The 24,112-nt window shown below is 40.4% G+C and overlaps 1 protein-coding gene across 12 annotated transcripts in view; it reads right to left on the reverse strand.

Annotated features, from left to right (window-relative positions):
• The window catches only part of SLC4A4 (solute carrier family 4 member 4), a 378,301-nt gene that overhangs the window by 12,708 nt on the left and 341,481 nt on the right, over positions 1–24,112 (reverse strand). For all 12 annotated transcript variants that reach the window (XM_089301672.1, XM_089301671.1, XM_089301675.1 and 9 more), the window contains 4 exon segments: positions 13,592–13,770; positions 12,401–12,473; positions 4,509–4,577; positions 1,342–1,515 (listed from right to left, as the gene is read on the reverse strand). In XM_089301672.1, coding sequence (XP_089157798.1) covers positions 1,342–1,515; positions 4,509–4,577; positions 12,401–12,473; positions 13,592–13,770 — 495 coding nt within the window.

Below are 24,112 nucleotides of genomic sequence, written 5' to 3' on the forward strand. Positions count from 1 at the left end.
TGAAATTAGTATGCAGCAAGTTGCAGGGGTCCTGGTTCCATCTCAGAGTCAACAGGTGTCTTTATAGCATACTCTATATGTGTCATGCTCTATATACTCTGAGAAATTCATAACATCTGCCTTATTGATATAGTGGGATTGTTTTATGACCAAATGAAACCTCTAGAAATATAAAAACACTTTAGAAAGATAAAACATTTTTATTATGATTTAGCACAAGCAGTAAGTCATTTACTGGATATATTCCAAATTGATTGGCTTCTAGCTTCATTTTTCCTGGTCTAAGCAAAACTAGTAGGTAGGCAGATAATACTAACATGAAAAGTGGAGCCATTTCTCACACACAGTGTGTTTTCGAGTAGTTAATGTAGTTTGAGGGAGAAAAAGAGATACAGACCATTAAGGGAAAAAAACTGACAACAAATATCACCCGTATTTTTCACTCCCCCCCCCCTTTTATGCATGGTTGGGAGAAAGACGATTACAAATAACAAATATACAGAAAATAAAACATAATCCTGGCTGAGAGTAAGAGGATTTTTATAAAAATGAAATGTGGTAAGGCTACGGAAATTCCATTTCCAGAGCTGTGGGAGAGAGAGAACAGACCCGGGGCTGGCTTTGTGATGTGTTGTACATGCGTGTGTTTGCATTACCTTGCAAGATACACAGAGTTAACTGAAGTGTGATTTCAAGAATGAAGCCAAATACAAACCTTGTATTTACTTTTTTCCCTTCTTTCACCTGTGATCCAGAGTGGACTCTTGCTTGCTTTACCAAAAACAGTGAGTCCAGCCTCATCATTAAGCTTAGCCAAGATGCAAACCACAAGATCTTCAAGATCTGAACTTCTCATTTCTTTTCATCTACTGCACTGGATTTCTCACAAGCCACCACACACCTCTCTTGTTTGTACTGAAACGTCTGGTACTCTTCTTTAGATTCATTCTACTTCAATGTCTGTGCAATGCTATTGTTAACATAACTAATGTGCAATGTGCACTGATGTCTCCCACAGGGCAGGCATTCTGCTGTACGGTTGGTGTTTGTTACTGATACTCAAAACAACACTAACAGTGCCGCTGCCATCTTACAGATGACCTAATGGCACCACAAGAAGGTTCCTTGATCAGCATGAACTCACATGGTTCTGAATCTAAGGCTTATCCCAGACTGCCGTGGACTTAGGAAAGTTAAATTCCCACTGAGCAAAGTGATGAGGTCAAAGCTAGAAAATTCTGGAAGTACACAGTAAAGATAGATAGATGTGTCTTCCAGGTTACAATAACCGTGAGATATTGGCATGAACTCGTGGGTAGGTTCACTTAAAGGAATTCCTACCATGACTGGGAAAATGATAGCAGCAACAGTCGACTTGAGGATCCAGAGTAGGGCCAGACACAACACCTGCAGGAAAGTGAACAGGTGGACTCTGCGCAGGGGCACGTGACGCAGGTAGATAAAGTCAGGCTGATGTTTCAAGGGCATGAGAAGCAGCTTCAAACGATCCATGAACTAGAAAGGAAAGGGGAAGAGGACCCAACTGCATTACTTCAAGAACTGGTGCACATAGTCGTCCCCACCCATGCCTAACTAACCTCAAATGAGCTACAATATGTAAGTTAGGCCCGCAGTTTCCACTCAAAGGCGCTTGTCAGAGAGTACAGTAATTTAAATTCAGTCTAGCAAAGTAAGTCTTCTTGTGCAAGTCTTCTAATTTTCTTTAATTTTTCACAGGAAAGCTAGGCAGAGATCTGAGATAAACTAGCCATCAAGGAATACACCATGATGCAAAACAAATTCCAGATGCCCACCTCCTAGTTACTGTTTTGACTATCTGAGTGTTGGGAGACAGCATCTTGTGCATTTTAGGGATGATATGCTGAAGAGAGATGTCTAATTCCTCTAGCCTACTCTGCTTCGTTGGCTTACCCTAAAGAGGAGGAGATGGAAATGTGTATAATACACACTTCAGGATGTTTTAAGCATGTGAGGCAAATATCCAACTTTAAAATGAGAATGCACTGATATTTTAATAAATTGCTAATTATTTATCTGTGGCGTAAACTTGATGAGGACATTCAGCAATGTATTATTCCTGTTCATAGAAAAGTTACATGAACATTACAATGAGCTTGAAGGTATAAACAACTAGACTTTTTCATCTAAGAGAGGCTCTCACATGGTTATGTATAAACAGGTATTAAAATGAGTATTGAGCATCCGTGTGACAGGTGCTATGCGTCACGGAACAACTGCTGAGTTGATACTAATGATGTTGATGAATGAGATGATATTTCATAACCTGTCACAGTATCTCTCACTCAAAGATGCTCAGTAAGTAGCTGCTGAATTGAAGAGTTATATGACAAGAACTCTGAAAAAGTAGCTCTGTGTTCTTTCTGGAGAGAAAGAAGTGTGAGATAGTAAATTAGAGGATTACAGACAATCGTCTCTGAGGTCATTTCCTGTTTAAAGAGTTTTCTTTCTCCCTCTACAGCTAGTTTTGACTGTTGGTCCGGGGGGCTTTCACTTATAAGGAATGGGTTACAAAACTTCCTGGTAAAGCAAATCTTGCCAAAAACATCTAAAAGTGGAAGAGTCAAGAGCAAAGGAAGGAAAAAAGAAAAATCCTTAGGGACGACAGCACTGCAGAATTTAGGAAATCCACTTGCTGTCCCTCCAGCAAAGTTGTTTCCCCATCATTATTATGTGGTTGGTTTTCATTCTTCTTTTAATTTAACAAACATATCCTGAGTTCCAACCATCTATAAAGCTCCCTACACATACAAAATCAAACTTTTGATCTCAATTGGTTCACTAAAGGCAAACAAAAATAAGAAATATTTGTTTGGTGTCAGATTGGTTTTGAATGTTTCCATTTAGTAGAATAGGTAACATCTGCAATGGCAGGTAAAAAAAGTAAAATGATTTTACAAATTTCATGATCACAAGTAAATTCATTTTCACATTCATCTATTCCAGTCCATGGAGAATCACCTTGGGTTTTGTAACAAATATCCAATAATGAACAGTTCTATTCAATGACCCTTAATAGAGGAACAGAAAGTAGCCTTTTCTCTTTTGGGGGATCTGGCCACTAGCCCAGCTCTATCTGACTCTAAAAGAGAATTAATCTCAATGCAATAAAATGAAGCAAGGACTATTTTGAAGGGGCTCAAATAAATTCTTATGATGTTCACAGAACATGCAGTCTTTTCCCATTAAAACATTACTAAGTGCTAAATAAGGCTACAATTAAGAAGGTGCCAGAAAGCAGCAGAAGTACTTCCAGTTTCCTGGTGTTGATTAAATTAAACCTCAGCTGAAAGACAGAATGGCTTACAAAGTTTCCCCTAATGATTTTTTTAAACAGGGTTCAATTTTTACCAAAATTGTGAAGAGCTGAAGGTTTCGACAAAAGCAGCATGTAAACCACATTAACTTTACTCTTTTATTGGTGTAGAACTTTTGATTAATGATGTCAGCCATATGAAACACAAATCAACTAAGAATAGCCTGTCCTTCATTTGAGCTAAGGCAAAGGAATAAATGTTGCCTGATGCTATCTGCAGGAGACCTGAGAGGGTTAACTGTCCTTATTAAGACAAAAAGAAAGGAGACAGAGACAGAGTTGGGGGGCAGGGAGTGGGAAGAAGAAAAAGAAAATTTTATAGGATTACAGCTCTCTTACTTTCGTGGTCAAATGATTTTTGACCACCTACTTTCTAGAATGGGTCTGTATGAGACCATTTGCTAACACCAGCTGACTTTGTATTAAGCCTTTTACGATAATGTAATTTTAAAATATGCTACCTCAAAAACTGAAGGAAAAAGAGAGAGAGAGAGAGAGAGAGAGAGAGAGAGAGAGAGAGAAAGAGAGAGAGGAAAGAGCATGGGAGGGAGACCGGGAGGGAGGGAGGAAGGGGATAGCATCTGTTCTGAGAACTGTATCTACAGGGGCCGGAGCTGTGGATTAGCAAGTAAAGCCACGGCATGCAAGCCAGCATCCCACATGGGTGCCAGTTGGAGTCCTGGCTCCTCCATTTCCAGTACAGCTCCCTGCTAATGCACGTGGGGAATCAATAGAAGATGGCCCAGGTGCTTGGACCCTTGCACCCACATGAGACCCAGAAGAAGCTCCTGGTTTCTGGCCCAGCTCTGGCCATTGCAGCCATTTGAGTGAATCAGCAAATGGATGATCTCCCTCTCTCTCTCTCTGTCTCTCCCTTTTGCTCTCGCTGTAACTCTGCCTTTCAAATAAATAAATAAATATTTTGAAAAGTATGCATGTCCTATTACTAATGTTACCAATCTACAAAACATATTGAATCTGTTAAAACTAATTAAAAATTAAAATAAAAACCAAAAAGAAAACAAAATTGAATCAAAACTAAAGTAAATAGAAAAAAATTTTAAGAACTCTGCAACTGATTAGTAGCATTTGTCTTGGAAGATATGTTACTAGACTATTCTCATTACCACTTACATCACTTTGGAGACCTTACCTGCACACCATTAAGAGATGCCACCCCCATATACAGGAACACACCATAGAGTACAGGCATGGGGATAAACTGGGAAGAATAAAAAGGGACATGGATTACAAACAACAATAATGCAACCAGTAATGCAGATGCACATAAACAGAGGCTACATCTGGCACTAAATGACAGGTTGTAACCACCACTGATCTCTAGTTAATGTGCTTTGCTGGTCACTGGATAAACTTCCAAACTCTTTGTACCAGAAATAAATGAAGGATAGTGGAGGGTATTTGCCATTTCACTTGATGCCTGTTTTTCACATGAGCACACATTAATCATAATTTTTTTAATTCAAGGAGGAAATTTTCTGTTTCCCTTTCCCCTTAAAAGGAATGACTATGTAAACCAGATGCTGTGTGGGCTCTGAGATACAGAGGTGAAGGGTGTCTCACTCTTAATAATATCAAATTCCTTTCATAACTCTTTCTTGATTTTCCCTTATTAATTTCTGCTGAATGATATATCAGCTTGCTATACAAATGCCTCTTTCCCTAAAACAACCATCACACTACCACCCCTTTCTTCTCAGGAGTATTAACAGGATGAACTAATGGCAACACTGCTTGAAAATAGTATGGAGCATCTGGAAGTAATGTTACACTCAGGAGTTTGCTACACATCTGTAAAAATAAATTAATACACTCCCATGCATTAATCAAAAAAAAAAAAAAAGAGTTTACATTAAGCCAAAGCGTTTAGACAATAAGAAGTTCCAATATGTTTGCAACTGGACCCATTCCTAGATGTTTAAAACCCAACTAGTCATGAGGAAACTAAAGAAATACAATGTAATCCTGTTTATGGGAAATATTCTGTCTGGACAACAAAGGTTGTCAACCCTGGATGGTGAAAAAGAGTTCAAGTAACTTCAGGATTTTTCAAAGATAAAAAACTAAAATCTCAACTCAAGTAAGGCCAATCTTACCAAATCTATACAAAAGAGGCTATTGTGAACTGAAAACACAGTATGGCTTTAGGGTAATATTTAAAGAACTACCTACATGTATTAAGTGCAGAATAATCAGTCTCTTCTTGAGACTGCCTAAGATGTACAGATGTATCTGAGCCCTTTTGGCCACTATTAGAGGATAAATAAACTCCAAAGTGTGTCACAGCTATCTCCAATTGTTATCTGTTAGCCATGGAAATCATAAAATTTATTTGGAATAAATCTACTTCTACATATAAAACAATGAGTGCTTCTCCTAGAAAAGACTAACAATTAAAGTGAAGTTCAAAAAAAGCAACCAGAGAACGGTGAAGGGGGTCAGAGAGCCAGAGTTGCAGGTGGGGAAGCAAGCATGCTGTAATACCCAACAGTCACCACAAAGAGGTGAACACATCACACTCAAGACACTGGAGTTCTGACCCAGGCTTTTCATTCAAGATGTGCATGTTTCCTTACAATTCCTCCTATGAACTTAGGTGAAAAATAATAAAGCTAACAAAGGGACCATGTGATAGCTTTGACTCATTTATTTTTTAAACACCTTTCATTTTTCCTTAATATAGGATGATTTTTTCCTTGTCATTCATTTCTAACTGGAGGGCAAGGAAGGAAAGGCAGAAAGGGGGAAAAGAGGCATAGTTCATTTGTGGAAAACTAGTTAGACTTCTTGCAGTAGTTACTTTTTAATCTGAGTAAAGCATTCTTTAACCTGAAAGAAAGAAATACAAAGAGCCTACTCCTGGGCTTGTCCTTATCCTTGGCTGACTTTGGGGTCCCATGGCCAAAGTTAAGGAAAGCTGTGTTCTGCTGCTCAGATCTGCCCTCAATGCATTTATGATTATGGATATCGCTGAGTCTACTGTACAACGGCCTGGAGGGTGCACAGGAAAACAGCTTTAGATACGAAAATGTTCTAAAAGAATTATTCATTGCTAGAAAGGAAACAATGCAAAAATAAATCTACTAAGTTGATATTTGGTCAACTTCAATGTGATTCAAGTATCTTATTAAATTAGCAGTTTTCTTTATAATAGTACGACATTTCAATAAAAATCTTCCAAAAATCTTAGTGACATTTGGTAATTATTGGGGATTATTTTAATTGGATTTGGCTCATAATTGATGTCACAAGGCCAATCCTTAAAAACTCATCACAATAAAAATTTCTCACAGGTGGGAAAGAAGTTTTAAAAAGGTGGTACCCCCAGGGTCAGTTAAATCAGCACAATATGCATAATAATATACAATTCACAAAGACAAATTAAAACATAAAAAACACAAGGTGTGGGGCCAGCGCCTTGGCTTAGCAGGTAAAGCCACCGCCTGCAGTGCCAGCATCCATATGGGCACTGGTTTGAGTCTCTGCTGCTCCACTTCTGATCCAGCTCTCTGCCTACTGACCAAGAAGCAGTGGAAGATGGCCCAAGTCCTCGGGCCCCTGCACCCGCATGGAAGACCAAGAAGCTCCAGCTCCTGCCATTTTGGCATTTGGGGAGTAAACCATCAGATGGAAGATCTCTCTCTCTTTCTCTCTCTCTGCCTCTGCCTCTCTGTAACTCTGCCTTTCAAATGAATAAATAAATCGTTAAAAACAAACACAAGGAATGTCAGGTTTACAGGAATATTAAGAATAGTCAAATGATAAAATTATGCAAAGAAAATTATATATTGAATAGGTAAACAAAAAATCATAATCATAAATCAGTATTACATTTAGTAAACATTTAAAATGAAAAAATCAGTAAATTTATCCTGCAACCAGATAGAATAATAAAATTAAGATGAAATCAAAGAAAGAACTAACATCTTTAGATCGTGTCAAAAAAGTTTCAAATTCTGCCAAATGTGCTTCTGTTCTTGTTTAGTTATACCTCCGTTTGATTCACACAAAGTGTTGGAATACTCTCAGATGTGAACATGGGAAAGGAATAAATGTAACAATCAGGGTAGATAGTCATCCAACAAAGGAGTGAGACTTCCCTGTAGAATAATGGTCAGGGTTTTGTGTGTGTGCATGTGTGTGTGTGTGTGTGTCTAAAACTCAGAGCATGGACACAGAAGCCATGGAGACCTGGTTTAAAATTCTGACTCTACTGGGAATACAACCCTGAAAAAATTCTTTCTTTATCCTCAGTAGTCTCATCAAGAAAGTGACTATATAGGACAAGACTATATAGGACAAAACATTCCATCCAGAGTCTAGCTAAGAACACATACTCAGTAAATGATAGGTGTGATATTAATTCCATCATTATCATGAGGACCTTGATGGACAAGTAGAGTTGTCCTCTAAGCACAACCTTCCTGGGGACCTTAATGGTTGGGGCATGGCATGGCAGAGATCCCAGACATAAAGATGGCTGTGAAGGTCAGACTCGAAGCCCCGGTTTTAATCAAGCTCTACCATATTGCCTTTTCAGCTCTCAAAAATGTCTTCAGAGTCATGTTATCAACATAATATGCTCTTGAGCCTTGAACATGCAAGCAGATAAGAAAGCTGTTGATTTGCAGCCTGGAACTTATTCTCAGAAGAAATGAGACTGAGGTCTGATGAGAAGCTTGATAAAAGGCCACATTTCTGTCCACATAAGAGAAGATTAGAAAGTAGATCGAAGAAGCTGGAGAAGACCATCTCGTGAGAAATGGACGTGTTCAGTTCTCAGCGGGCAAGGACTGGGCTTTATAGGGTGGAAAATTAAAATTATTATTAGTACCTTTTCGCAGGTGTCACTAGAGGACTAAATTTTAAACATCAGAGCTGAGCCCTTAATCCAACGCCAACCTCAACAAATGGCAGCACCAATCAACCATCATCACCACCATCATTTTGCTGTTTCCCTGTCACTCAGTGGAGCATGTGGCAAATGGCAGGAGCTCAATCATACTTGCCAATACTAATTAAATGCTACCCTCCTCATTTCAGAACACTAAACACATCTGAAAGATACTCTTTGGCCACTCCTCATGTTAAAGATAAACTAATTCAAGCAAAGGCAACAGAGGCAGCAGTGAACTGAACTTGGTGTTTATGTCTTTAGACTTTCCAGAAAAAAAAAAAAATGGGAAAAAGTAAGCTCAAGGCACTGCCTTTCATCTTTTTTTCCCCTCCTCTTAAGTCTCCCCTAATTTCCCTACACAGAATGCTATCATAACAGGCAAGGTTTCCGCTGCTGAAACACTGCAGTGTGCATTCAGCCAGCCTGGGAAGCCAGTTGCTCTGGCTTCCCAGCAATTTTGTACTGAATCAGTGGTGGGACTCAGTGCTTTGAAGCATGTGTGACTGTGGCTGACGAGGGTCAAGGGGTATCCTCGTGAACTCAAAGCTTGTACACTGTAATTCCTTACATTCCTCCACATAAAAGACAGATTTCAGCAGAGAGATCAAAACAAAGGTCATACAGTTCATGTTCAAAGTAAGCTTGCCTAAGTAGACAAGGGGACAACTACCTACTCTGATTAATGCAAGAGAGAAGATTACTAGGATCATCTGAAAGCATTAAACTTGTAAGAGGTATCAGCACTTGGGCAGGGAAAGTTTTCTAAAGTCAAAGTCACATATTTCTCTTGATTGCCTTCATTTGATCTGCCTTTCAAAGCCAGACTCCTAAGTGAAACCATTCTCTGAAGTTGACACCTGTTTTTTTAAACACACGGGCACAAAGGGTTGGAAAATGGTTCCCTCCTCTGAACTAATCACTGATACCATTTTTTCTATGTGAATTCTGAGGTTAATGATTAACCAGGGGTTTTACTTAGTCATAACTTAGGTTTTGGTTAAACTGTACCCTCAACGTCTGCTCCTTCCTGTGTTGACTTTACAAATGAGCTAACCAGGGATCTGGGAAGAACATGTATAACTTAGGATTGCCATGCTAAGAAGCTGCAGTGACCTGAAATTAGCTGACTTTATCAGGAGATATGAATCCTGAATGGAGGGCACAGCCTAACCTATTGAAGTCAGAAATCTCAGTTGCCAATGCTTGACTATTTTATTCTTGCTGTTTGTGTTAGGTTTTCCACGATATCTTAGAGACCATGTTAACAAAGCAATTTCATTTTACACGTGTTGGGCAAAACCTTGCTTAGCATCCATATCTGCTGAGAACACCTGTTTCACTGCTTCTGACAATAACTCTGTGGGTTAACCCAAAGTTGCCAGGTGGAAATAGGCACAATCGTAGAGACTGGCAGCTGAAGAAAGGCAAGTGAAAGCCCACCAGGGCTTAGGAAAGGGCAAAGAAGAAGGCCAGCTCAAGCTCTCCAATCCCTTGGATCTTTCTATTGCCTTTCTCTGACTTCTAATCTGTTCCTGGGGATTTTAAGGTGCTTTGCTTATCAGGAACAGAAAACAGTCACTGGAAAGAATAAGAGGGCTTTCAGCTTTAACTCCTCTGCAACCATATTTGGGTGCAGGGTGAGAAAGCAGAAAGAGATGTTAAAAAGCTAGGTTTTGGCCGGCGCCGCAGCTCACTAGGCTAATCCTCCACCTGTGGCGCCAGGATCCCAGGTTCTAGTCCCTGTTTGGGTGCCGGATTCTGTTCCGGTTGCTCCTCTTCCAGGCCAGCTCTCTTCTGTGGCCCGGGAGTGCAGTGTAGGATGGCCCAAGTCCTTGGGCCCTGCACCCACATGGGAGACCAGGAGGAGGCATCTGGCTCCTGGCTTTGGATCTGCACAGTGCACCATCCATAGCGGCCATTTGGGGGGGTGAACCAACGGCAAAGGAAGACCTTTCTCTCTGTCTCTCTCTCTCTCACTGTCTAACTCTGCCTGTCAAAAAAAAAAAAAAAAAGCTAGGTCTTTTGTTTCTTCCTAAAAATAGCAATTTATACAGTATCTGTTCTCTGTATCCCTTTGGAATCATCCTTGATTACACAACTGACAGATCCTCCAGCATTAAAGCCAATTTGTTGTAACACACACACACACACACAACTTTTAAACACATCTGGCTTTTTTGGATTAGTACTCTTAAATTATGATTTGATATTGTATTAATGAAAATAAATAACAAACACTAACAGAAAAAACAGGGGGGTGTGATGAATACATGTGCACTGACAAAAAGGCTTCTTTTTCTGCCTCAATAGTGACTAAGTCCACAGAGACCCCATCAAACTCGCTGTTGCAATGTGTGAGCTCAGCTTAGTGAACCCTGGGGGTGGGGGACTTGGATCTGGTACAGCCCCCAACAGTGAAGGCTGCAATGAGTTCCCTAAAACGTCTCTCTCCAGAGGAGTTCCCTTTGCCTGTGAGGTGAAGCCACCATGAGACATCTCCCGCAGCCGACATGCTGGTGTCTCTAAGGGGCTGGAGGCACAGTAAGCATTTTTGCAGTGGATTCAATACTGTGAAACTCACTGCACCATCAAGCCTACCCCGTACTCGCGCTGCACCGGCAGAAGGGACAACAGACTTCCCTCTGTCCCTGCAGAATACGGCTCTGTACTCGGTTAAGATCCTCTCCTTAATCTTAATTCTTCATGTGTCACATGAGATGAATCTTCCTTCATGAGCCCAGTCAGAAATCAATGAATCCAGTGAGCAGACATCATGGAAACCAAGGACAAAGGATGAATAATTAAGTATTTTAAGTGTTTATCAAGTACTCTATGCACAACATATGCGCTAGTCTGATCACACTGAAGGCAAAGGCAATCTTACCCACAGCTTAAGATATTACAGTTCCACTTTCCACAAATTCATCTTAATGGCAATGGATATAAAATTTGCTCATCTGAGGGCTTTTGCTTTTCATTCTCTGTACTTCTATACTGCTGAAACCCTTTAAGAAAGGATACTGCTGACTGTGTAAGCAAATGGGCGTCTTCAAAACTTTAAAAATCAGAAATGTGTCATGAAAATTTTCAAAGAAAAATTTGGAAGAATAGGGCTGAGTGGCTGTTTACTATCATTAGGTCTATAGGTTTTACTATGTTACAAAACATAAGATAGAAATCATCAGTTACTGGCTAGCATTGTTTATATAACGGGAAAACAGAAAACATATCACAAAAGCATATGGGAAGCTTCATTAACAGTTATACAAGGAGACTTCAAAATTTTCATGGAAAATTAGAATTAAAAGATATTTATATTGGTGTGAAAAAAGATTTGAAATGCATGCACAGGTTTTTCATGATACACATTTTCCATGAACTTTTTGAAGTCCCGGTGTGTACTGACCTTTTCCCCTTTAGTTCTATTTCTGCTTCTAAACGGGTGTTTACATCTAGTCTATAGTTACCCATTGACATGGATCTCTACCCCACCATTCAAACCTACATACTGAGTCCGAACTTCTTAAATCATCCACCACATAATTTTTCTTCTTCAAAAGTTCACTTTTAAAGTTTTCTAATTATAAGTCAGTGATTTGACTCTAATCCTCCTTTGCAGACTCCTAGGTTTTTTGGTCCAAAGAAAATAGGAACACAGAAATAATTAAAAACAGAAGAAAAATCTGAACATGATCACTTTAAATCACTTGTGTTCTCCAGGAGCCTAATGGAGGTAGGGAGATAAGACATAGCTAAGTAATTGGAGGCAATGGGAGGGAAGGATGTATAAAAGGAGAAAAAGAATAAAAATGTGTGTCTGTGGTGTGTGTGTGTGTGTGTGTGTAGAGGAATCCTTCAGATTTAACTATATGAAACTTGTTCTCCTAGTTGGAAATTGGTAAATTCCTATGGTTTAGCCAAGTAACTGCAAAAAATAATACGGGAAGGGGTGAAGAGGTGAGAGGAAAGTTGAGATAAAACTGTTTTGAAGTCCTCTGTCTACCTGACCCCTGCTGCCATGTGTTCTTAAACTGAGGAGAATCTTGCAAGAAATTCCACTCTTCACACATCCAGTTATCTGTCACTGTTCTGAGACGGAGGAAGAGGCAAGGGTTTATCATATTTACCTTCAAGATGGGAGCCATAAAGACTGACAGACCAGTCAGAATAAACACAAGGGTTCCAGTGACTCTTTGTTCCCTGAAACCAAATCAAAAGATTACCAATCTACCTCTTGTTCTCATCAACATGCTCTCATCTTTTTACCTTCATAAAAAAAAAAAAGAAACAAAAAAAAGACCACATATTGACTGAATCAGTGTTTGCCTAAAACAGCAAAGGTGTTCATAACCTGTAATTAATACTTCAAGGACAAGGACAGCATGTAAATTAAAAATAACTATTTAAAAATCTTAAAGCTACTGTAAACTGTGCTGGAATTCATTAAGAAAAAAGTGATTTTATTAAATCTTTTGCTCCTTTTAGAACTAAGAAGGAAAAACTAATTGCTTTTGGTTCATCAGTTACTGGCCTCTTTGAAGCCCTTATTTTTTAAACAACTTGTCCTGTGTGTAATTGTACCTTCTTACACAGGAGACAGATATTACATTGTCCCACTTCCTCATTGACAACCAGCTCAGGGAAATCTCATGAGTACGATAAATCACATCAGTCTAATTTCCAAGTCTACAACAACAAGAGTACTTTTGACAAATATGATTCCCATCCAACAAAGGTCCCCCACCCCCAGGAAAGAATCACACACTGGTACGGCATGGCAATCGGGATTCTATCTCGTGAGCTCTGCACCCCATGCACTTAGGAGCAGAGTCAGCTGCAGAAAGTACTCCACCAATATAAGGGGGTCCTCTGCTATTGTCATCGGTGGCCATGTAAATTTAACCCTGGAGGTCAAAAATTCTCAATGCTTTTAGGGACAGAAAATGAGCTAGAAAACAATAATTCCTTTCCCTTCTGTAGACTCTTAAAAAATTTTATGCAGACTCAACAGTTCGGGGACCATGATATATGATTGTGATAGAATAAGTACTGCAGAGCCCCAATCACCTGTGCATTGAAGAAAATGAATCACCTGCTTGTATTTTTATGTTGCATCATTTAGCCTATTGTTAATCAAGGAAAATTTACATTATCATAAGAACTGAACTAAGAAAATTATTGAAAACATTTTCTGATGAAAACATAGTCTGCAAATATAAGACTAAAGCAATCATCATCAGCTCTCTCTCCTCAAACTCTGCCTGTTTCCTTATGATTGACATCTAGACGTGTGCACAATGTGCTTTGCTCTAACACACCTCACTCCTAGAAATTTCGGTTGTTCTCCAGGCGCAGACGTCTCTGTCTCCATCTTCAAGCTGTCGATGTGAGCAATGGAGATGACGGTAGCTGCCACGTACCATGGGAGTGCCATGAAGGAGCACACCACCATGAGGATGGCCACCCAAAAGAGATCAAGGTGATACCCAGCTCCTTTCTGCAGAAAGAGAGAAAACAATCAAAATACTCATGTTTGGTATGTAGTCTTATTTCCACATGGGAAAATCATCAAGAGAAATGGACTCACTTTGCTTGATCAAAATATCTACTGAAGGGTTAAGCTTCTTGATGGAAGGGGTTTCATCCTCTTCACTTTAGTCCCCCTAGTAACTAAATCTTCTATAGTTGCTATAGTAGACATCTCCTATGCTATGACTCTGAATAATTGTTTCACTTGGATTTAATGCATAGGCTCACTTATTACTTGTTTATTGTTAATTATCCCCTCTGCATTCAGTTTTGTAATCGGGACAATAGAGACATTGAAGTTAACTACTTTGAAGTTACTGAGAGCAGGCAATGAAGTAACAGGCAGAACATCTTGTTGTAACTTAAATGGTAGCAGTTGCTACACAGTAGGAGCTCAATAAATAATGATAATAGCAGGAGCCCTATTGGTTGTTAATGGTAACGTATGGTAGGCACCTTAAAAGCAAGAGCTCTGCCTTCTCTGCTTGACAGTGTTCAGCAGGGTGCTGTTCATGTGGATGCTGTGCAGTATCCGATGCAGCAGTCCTGAGAAGGAATGTAAACTGCTTCTCATTTTTCATGGTATATAAAAGTAACTGTTTAGCAATCTACTACCCATCATCATTAAGGTGATTAAACTTAATCAGAGGAGGCTGACTTCAAACATGACCCAGTAGTCACAATAACATTTACTGACAGGAAGAGGAGACAAGGTAACAAAAGGTCTAGCTCTTTTACTCACTAAATAAATATCATTAAATGTGTCCACAGTGTTATTCTCCGGCTCTATTTCTCTGCTCTTATTTTATGAAGAAATCAAATGCTTTATATTCCTATGGAGCCTGAGAAAATGAGGAGTCCATCTGCACAGCATGGAGGCAGCAGCACCAAGTGCCAGAATATGACCAATCCAAAGGAAGGGAGAGGTTGCCTTTTAAAATGTGATTTATACTAGGAACCCAGTGACTGTTATCATTCAGCTCCTGTTACAGTTCATCAGAGCACCACTCTCCTCTCACTGAAATGCCAAGATTTCATTCCTGGCGTGCACACATGAGTCTAATCCTATTCCCTGGGAACTCATTGTAGGCAAGGGGAGCTGACACAAGAAAGAAAAGCATGTTTTCACTTAGTCCAGGGTTGGCTGAGAACAAAAGTCTACTTGGGAGACAAATAGACTATTATATGTTCATAAAACCAGTCCATTTGAGGAATGCTCAAGTCTGAATCCAGAGTGCAATAAGGTAGGGGAAAGGTAAGAAAAGGTAGCAGCAACTAAAATACATTTTCAATAATCTTTAGTGAGCTGATTCTCATAATGAAACAGTAATCTCAAAAAATATTGTCTGCCAACTTAGTGCCAGAAATGTTTTCATGTGCTGGGGACACAGCTGTGGAAAAAAAAAAAAAACAGACAAAAATGACTATCCTCATGGAGTTTCCAGTCTACTGAAGAAGAAAACAATAAACAACATAAATAAATAAACAGGGGCAGCGCTGTAGCATAGTGGGTAAAGCCGCCGCCTACAAGTGCTAGCATCCCATACGGGTGCTGATTCGAGTTCCTGCTGCTCCGCTTCCGATGCAGCTCTCTGCTATGGCCTGGGAAGACAGTACAAGATGGCCCAAGCCCTTGGGCCCCTGTGCCTGTGTAGGAGATCCAGAAGAAGCTCCTGGCTCTTGCTTTGGATTGGCACAGCTCCAGCCTTTACAGCTATCTGGGAAGTGAACCAACAGATGGAGGACCTCTCTCTCTCTCTCTGCTTCTGCCTCTCTGTAACTCTGCCTTTCAAATAAATAAATCTTTAAAATAAATAAACAAACAAATGACACAGTATCATAAATAGTAGTATATGTTAAGAAGAGCTTTCAGAGCATTGTTTGTAGTCTATCATGGGAAACCAATGCAGAGTTTCAAATGGAAGGGTGACTTGATTTGCTTATGTTCTAAACATTCTGACTTCTATGTTAGAAACTGGTTGAAAAGGGTCAAGGTCACTAGGACCAGTTTTGCCAAAATTCACTCAAGAAACTGATGGTGAGAAAAAGTGGTGGTAGTGAGGTATCAAGAAGCAATCATATTTTGACTACACTTTCAAGTGGAGCCTACAAGATTTGCTCCCTCCCGCCTGCACATATGTCTTATGACCTTACCATAAGCCACTCATGATCTAACCTCTGTTCACCTCTGCAGCCCCAACTTTCACCTCTCCCCTGCCTAGATCCTAAGCTACCACCATTTCCAACAATGTGCAATGCCTCTAATCTGTTTCACTCACTAATGCCTCCTGTGTCCTTGCCCATTTGACCTCTATTATCTAGAATAACCTCCCCTCTCCCTTCTTGTCCCCTTGGCTCAGTTTTATTCACATTTGGACCTAAATTAGTCTTCACCTTTTCTGGTAGTTTTTGCTGCCTCAGCCTAGGGGAGATAGGTGACTCAAATTAAGTTCCCTCGCCACCTTTATGCTCTTTATGTTCTTCTGTACTTCATTCTACTTCTCCTTTCCCAGTGCTTATCACACTATCTTTTTGCAGTTGAACGTCTATTTATCTGGCTTTCACATTAGACCATAGAAACATGAGGACCTGGACTGTGTCCTTTTTACTTTGCATTCTGAATACCTGAGCAGAGTGCATGATGCACAGTTAATTCTTGTTAAAGGTTTATTTTTTTAAATGACAATAGTGTGCAAACATTCTCCTGATGGGCAAGTGTGACCTCTTAATTAGCTATGCAAAAAATATAAAACTGCATTAATTTGTATACATGAAAAACATTTGGGGCTGGAGGAGAGCAAGAACACGGGCTAGAAACAGCACAGTTTCAAGCCCTTGTTAGAATAAATCACTCAGGTTCATGTTTTTGATACCAATGCAGTCATTTATAGGCAGACTCCTCAAACTTTTGTCACCAAAGATAATAACCTATGTACGTGCACACTGGCCAGATCAATAGGCCAAAGAAGAGCTGTTGCAGAAAAGTCAGACACACACACTACTGTAAGCCATCTCAGTGCTTTCTTGATCTGTTTCAACTAAAACAAATTTGAAGACAAGCAAAAGGGGCCCCATAATACCAATGGAGTGGAACGAGGTCTCTAGGTAGACTCTAAGGGTAACTATGCATAATCACCAGAATAAATAAAAGTGCTGGGATAAAATAACCACAGACACTAATAATTACCCTATGCTCCTTGATCTACTTCTTTCCGAAAGTCTCCTCTTTAACCATGTTGTGACTTCTCTATGTTCTTAAGAAGAAGAGTAAGTTACCAACAGGAACCACAGGCTGTGCCTGGTCTGCCCTGAGCTCCTTCTCCAGCCTCAGCTTTGTCATTGCAGCCACACGCATTCCCACCAGATTACTTCCTCTAAGACCTGGACACACACAGTGGTTCTTTTGCCTGCCTGGAACACTCTTTGCACTCATCCTCATTTAGCTGATTCTTACTGATGTTTTAGATTTCAATGTAAGGGCCACTGCCTCAGGGAAAACTGTGTGCCTCCTGGACACACCATCATCTCTCCTTCACAGTACCACATTTGCAATATCACATTTTGAATCATTATTTGAATTCAGCATCTCTCCATCACGCACTCCATGAGGATAGGACCATGTGCATTTTGGTTCAACAATGAAACCCTAGCATCTAGCACAGGGCTCACCACAAGGTGGACACTCTAGATAAATGTCTGATAGATACATGAATGGATCTTCCCTCATTCATTCAATGGAACTCTGCTAGACTTTAGAAGTAAAATTACAGATAATATGTAGTATTTGCCTTGAGGAGCAAAACAAAACTACAGGTATCTGTAACACCATAGTAGAAGTGAGCTCAGAGTGCCACGGGTATGCCAGGAGAGTGCAAATCAGAGATGATTTGCATTGGAGGGAGTATTTGAGTCCTAACATGTAAGCCATAGCCAGATGGAAGACAAGATCCAAAGAGGCAAGAAAAAAATCTCAGCAAAATGAGGAGCCATTTTGAGTAAATATAGTTGAGCTGGGGCAGTGGAGAAGATGGGACAGGTAGGGTATTACCTAGAGAAGGTAAGAACTTTTATGACTTGTTAGGGCTTTGAAAGAACACTGGGAAGTCATTGAGGGGGTCTAGGCCAGCAAATGATAGAATCATATTTCTGTTTAGAAACATGACTCTGTTGATTTCTAGAAGGTCCATGGAAGTGGTCAAGATTGGAGGCAGGGGACAGGCATGAGGACACTGCCATCAACCAGCCTGGAAATGATGCAGTTTAAAGAACCAGCACTGAAGAAAGACAATGCGCACTTAGGGGAGATTTTAAAGAGGCTGAGTCCAAAGAGGAAATGCAAAGCACTTGTTTTGCCAGGTTTCAACATGCAAGGTACACCATGTCAAATGCAGTATCTTACTATGTTAAACTGCAAACATACTGGCTGAAAGGATGGTAAAATCTATATCCCAATATTCATGGTGTCCTTAAAGACCTCGAACCCAGATGCTTGTATTAGAGAAGTGACTCCTACAAAGTAAACTAAATAAGGATGAAAATAAGCCACTTCCAAGGCCTCACTTTTAGCTAAAAGTATATGAAATAGAAATAATCAAATAGTGGCACTTTAAAAATGTAAAGCATCCAGCAAGAAATACAGAAGACAGCACTAAAAAAAATCCCATGAGAAACTTTACACCTGTTCCTTCCCCCTTCTTCCCATTGCTCCTGTATATTTTAGATTTTCCTAATTTCTCTCCTGGATTATACAGTAGCCTCCTCCCCTCTCCTTTCCTTTTACACCTTCCCCATCCACCCTCACTGCTTCCAGAATGAGTGTTCAAAATGCAGTTGTGCTACCATCAAGACCAGGCTGGGCTATCTGTCATTGACCAGGGGAGGCCAGCTGCAGATGCAGACCACAGAGGACAAGGCAGATCTGCATGACCTCTCTTAGCTCTGTGGGTGGTACCCTGAGTGAGGCCTGAAATTATCCCTTCTTAACTGGGCCTTGCATATTATGCACCCCTGTCATTTCCCTGGGTGCCACTCCTCAAATTGGCATTCTATTTCTACTCCTTGACATTTGTTTAAATCCATTCTCACTGGATGGGCATCATGGTACCATGGGCTAAGCTGCCACATGGGCTGCCATTCCATATGAGAGTGGCAATTGGAGTCCTGGCTGCTCTGCTTCTCATCCAGTTTTCTACTAATGCCCTCTGGAAGACAGCAGGTGATCACTCAAGTATATGAGTCCCTTCCACCCATGTGGGAGACCCAGATGGAATTCTGGGCTCCTGGCTTCAGCCTGGCCCAGCCCTGGGAGAGTGAACCAATGGATAGAAGACTGATCTCCTTGTTATCTCTTGCATGTGTTTGCTATTGCTATTACTCTACCTTTCAAGCAGATAAAAATAAGCATTTTTTTCAATCCATTCTTTCTCCCCAGGGACCAACTCATAATCCCGCCTCTTCCTTCACACTACCTAGCACCCATCAGCCCTCGACTCTGCGCTCACCAAAGAGGTCCCTACTCCATTCTTGTCCTTGAAAATCTACTCCACTCACAAGACTCATCTTCTTAAAATCTAAATCGCTGTGGGACACTCCCTGAAAAACCCTCCAGTAGCTTCCTGGTTTCACTTAGAATAAAAAGTAAACACTACAAAATTGTCTACAAAGTTCTACATCAGTGTTTCTTCTTCAAACTCTTTTGCCCTTACAGGGTACATCTGGCAACACCTGGAGATGTTTCTGGTCATCACTGCTTGGGGGAAAGGGCCTAATGGTGGTCTACTGGCTGCTCGACAGTCTGTGACTACACAGGACAGCCAGTGCCAGCAAAACACTGTTCACATTTTCAGTCATGCTGAGGCTGAGAAGTTTGGTTCCTTGTGACATGTGATCTGACCCTACTACCTACTATAATCCTACTGGCCGGCTATCTGTTCTGCTATACACCAAACTCTTTCTCACCACACGGCCTTCGCTCATTTTTTTTTAACCTGGACTCCAAATATAGTTTGGGTTAGCCAAATTGTTCCCATGAAACATTTATTGAATAAGCATTATTACTAAACCTTATTTAATAACCATTTTACTGAACACCTATTTTGTGCTAGGCCCTATATTAAACAATAAATAAGACAGAATATCTACCCTTCAAGGGTTTGAAGATTATTAGTTGAAGATAGCCATGAAAATAAATCATTTAATTACTCAAGATAAATATCTTCTTGGGGCTGGTGCTGTGGCACAGCTGGTAAAGCCACTGCCTACAATGCTGGCATCTCATATGGGTATCAGTTCAGGTGTGTCCTGGCTGCTCTGCTTCCTATCTAGCTCCCTGATAATGGCCTTGTAAAAGCAGCTGAAGATGGCCCAAGTGTTTGGGCCCCTGTTACCTGGGAAACCCAGATGAAACTCCTGGTGGCTCCTGGCTCCTGGCTTCAGCCTGGCCCAGCTCTGGCCGTTGCAGCCATCTGAAGAATGAACTGGCAGATGGAAGATGTCTCTCTCTGTCTCTCCCCCTCTCTCTGTAATGCTGACTTTCAAGTAAATAAATAACTCTTTTTTTAAAAAAAGATAAGTGACTTCCTTTGTGCACAATATGAGGCACAAAGAAAGGCAATCAGTTCCAGCCTTGGTGGAGATAGGTGGTGAAGCGGAAACATTTGCTCAACTTCTTCAAGGCAGAGACCATAACATAGAAAAATGTTTATCTTCAATATCTAACACAAATGTTCCTTCCAAGCCAAGAATGCAATATATGTTGAAATAATTAAGTATGTTCCTTAAAGTTAAAAAAAAAAAGTCCTTGTCTTCTTGAAAACAAACCCAAAAAATGTACCTTCTGAAACTAGAGATTATGTTAAGTACAAGGGCAGGAAGTGAAATGATTTCCTTTTGAAATTGTGTAAGCTTTCCTAATATGAGCACAGAGCAAAAGTCAGTAGGGACAAATCCATAGGAATAAAAATCTATGAGAGAAAACAGCTAGCCCAGCAGTCTAAAGTTCACCTCTGGTACACAGACGAGAACAAAGGAGGGGACAGGATCAGGGCATGTACACACAGCATCAGGGCATAAATACACATGCTTGGAGCCCTGGGTGATCCAGACAACATGGTGGTCTCAAAGCCAGGACGCAGAACTTCCCACCAAGGAGCTCACAACTGGACCGAGGGCATCAGACATGTGCACAGATTAGAATGCTCTCTAAACAGTTTCCAGAAGTTTAGAAAAGTTACTGGAAAGTTCAGAGGAGGAACTGTTTATGTTCAGAGTGAATCTTCCAACTCCACTGCACTTCCTGTGGGGCTGACATCTAAGGAGGGCTTTGAGCAGTATGAGCACGCACTTTGAGAACTGGAGATTGGGTTCATGGTTTTCCATTATCACTCATTTCACACAGCATGACAGCCCTGAGAACCAAGCAGTCAGAGACAATAAAACTCTTCAGTATGTGCTCATTGGGTCGACCATATGGGATTGTGGTGGGCCATGTGAGAGCTGAAAATGGGAGTAAAATATGATTCCTGAAAACATTTTGGTCCGGCAAGAATGATAATTAAACAAACTAAATACCATATAAGATATCATGTGGCCTATGCTACAGAGTAATATAAATATGAGGGCACTTTGAAAAGTTTGTAGAAAATGGAATTAAAAGGTAAGTTTATTTTGGTACAGAAAATCCTGAAATCGATGCATATGAGGGATCTTTAAAAAGTTCTTGGAAAAATGTGTGTTGTGACAAAATTATACATGGATTCCAAACTTTTTTCATCAAAATAAATTTATCTTTTCATTCTATTTTTCTACAAACATTTTGAATTATATGTACTAACAAAAAAAAGATAAATCATATTAGGAGTGGAGAAAGGCTACATGGAGAGGTTTTCCTATATGGAGGAAGTTACAGCATGAGAAGAATCTGATATACACCAATTACTGAGGAATGGGGAGCAAGAGCTTTGCAGGTATATTACCCAGCCACACTGTCAGACCGGAGGAGAAACGAGCTGATCATCTCACTGGAGCACTCTAGTATTGGGAGAAAACCATGTTACATTTAGGTGGGACCCATCTTGCAAACAGCCTTAAACCCCACACAAAGGCAAATGAACGTTCTTCAAGGGGCAAAGGTTTAGAGGTTCAAGGTATGAAGGTTTAGAAAGGTAGGACTGGGGACCAGTGCTGTGGCATAGTGGGTTAAGCCTCCGGCTGCAGTGCCAGCATCCCATACGGGCGCTGGTTCTAGTCCCGGCTGCTCTTCTTCCAATCCAGCTCTCTGCTATGGCCTGGGAAAGCAGTAGAAGATGGCCCAAGTGCTTGGGCCCCTGCACCCACGTGGGAGACTCGGAAGAAGCTCCTGGCTCCTGGCTTCGGATCAGCGCAGCTCCGGCCGTTGCAGCCATTTGGGGAATGGCTAAACTCTCTCTACTCTCTCTGTCTGTAACGCTACCTCTCAAATAAATAAATAAAATAAAATCTTAAAAAAAGAGAAAGAAATGTAGGACTGGGGGCCAGTGCTAAGGCATAGTGGGTAAAGCTGCTGCCTGCAACACAGGCATCCCATATGGGTGCCGGTTCCTGTCCCAGCTTGCTCCACTTCCCATCCAGCTCCCTGCTAATGTGCCTGCAAAAGTAGGGGATGGTCCATGTGCTTGGGCCCCTACCAACCACATGAGAAACCCAGATGAAGCTCCTGGTTCCTGGCCTCGGCCTGGCCCAGCTCTGGCTGTTGTGGCCATCTGGGGAATGAACCAGCAGATAGAAGCTGTCTCTTTCTGTCTCACTCTCTATATATCACTCTTTCAAAATAAATAAATAATCTTTTAAAAATATAACTGTAAAAATATGAAACTTTAAAAAAAAAGTGTTTTGGAACAAATCAATGGAGACTGGTTATTAATTCAAGGCTAAACCAATAGATGCATCTTGACATGAAATAAGAGGACTAGAATCTAGGGTTAGGATAGTAGGACTAGAAAGGTAAAAATAAAGACAGGGCATGGTAATTATCAAATTTTTTAAAAATGTATTTTACCCCAAAATATATCAGAGAAAATCACTGCAACCACCCAATATCTATTTCTAGACAATGATGTTAAATAATTTCTCCTTCCCCCATCCAATCTATAAATGTTGAAACCACTTCCCTTTAAGGATGACCTCTGGCTTTGCAGTCTGAAGCTCAGCTTGCCAATGACTCAGGGAATGATCCTGGAGAGGTCATGACCTTGTTAACCTGGGTTTGAATACTCTGCAGGGAGAATATGGGACATAACTAACCAAGATGATGGCCAAAAGCAGCCAAGTACCTTGGTGTTCCTACATCAATTCAGAGCTGTTTAGCAGAGCGGAAAGGTGGATCCTGTCCCAAGCAGAGCAGACAGCCAGGGCCACCTGACACACAGCCAACACAAATGCCACCCAAAAACCATGCTGCTTTTAATACCACAATGCCTCCATGTCTCTCACTGTTTCAGGTTTCTCTTTTGAATCATTTTCATAGCAGTTAGGGTCCTTTACAATTCCACATAGAATCTCCTATTTTCACATCCCATAGCTTCCTTTTCTCATAAAATGTGAACAAAATAGTTTCCATAGTGAAAAGCCTCTGATTCATGGTAACATGATTCAAAGGAATGGCATTTATACTATAACATTATTCAAAAGAATGGCTTCAAATAATCAATGCCCAAAGTGATGAAAACTTGCTTTTTATATACTTAACCCTCATTTTAAGAGGAAAATATTAATATAACTTCTTTCCTAATATTCACCAAGAGGAATAAGGGATTAAAAATTTTATGTATCTTGTCAATCCTAAATTTGCTAAATTCTAAATTTTGAATTTTATCAATGAGAAAATGAGCATAAAAAGGAAAGGCATTTAGCTCCAAAGATACGTATAAGTCTACCCAACTATAGATAAAAATTAACCAGTGTTTCCAATGTTTTGTCAAAATCAAAAAATATTTTGGTCAATATTTTATTTCCAGTCTTTTGAGAATCTCAACCAACAGTGAAACCTCTCTCAATGTAGAACACCTAAAAGTTCTCAACAAAATATAGAAATATCTCAAAAATCATGGCTTATCTGCCAGAAAGCAGGAGGAACAATTAGGACAAAACAACAATAGCAACCAGAAAGAGCAAAGCCACAGGTAACCAAGCCCTGGAGGCTGGGAGAGCCCTGGGAGACTGTGCCAATCCTGGGAGCTTAAGGCCTGAATTAGAACTACCATCTGGACTCCAGGAAAAGAGACCAATCCTAAGGTTACAGGCAAGAGGAACAGAGGGAGGACACCACTCAAAAT

The sequence above is a fragment of the Oryctolagus cuniculus genome, chromosome 8 (assembly GCF_051225735.1).
Source record: "Oryctolagus cuniculus isolate XC-2025 breed Fujian yellow rabbit chromosome 8, ASM5122573v1, whole genome shotgun sequence".
Classification (NCBI taxonomy): Eukaryota; Metazoa; Chordata; class Mammalia; order Lagomorpha; family Leporidae; genus Oryctolagus; species Oryctolagus cuniculus.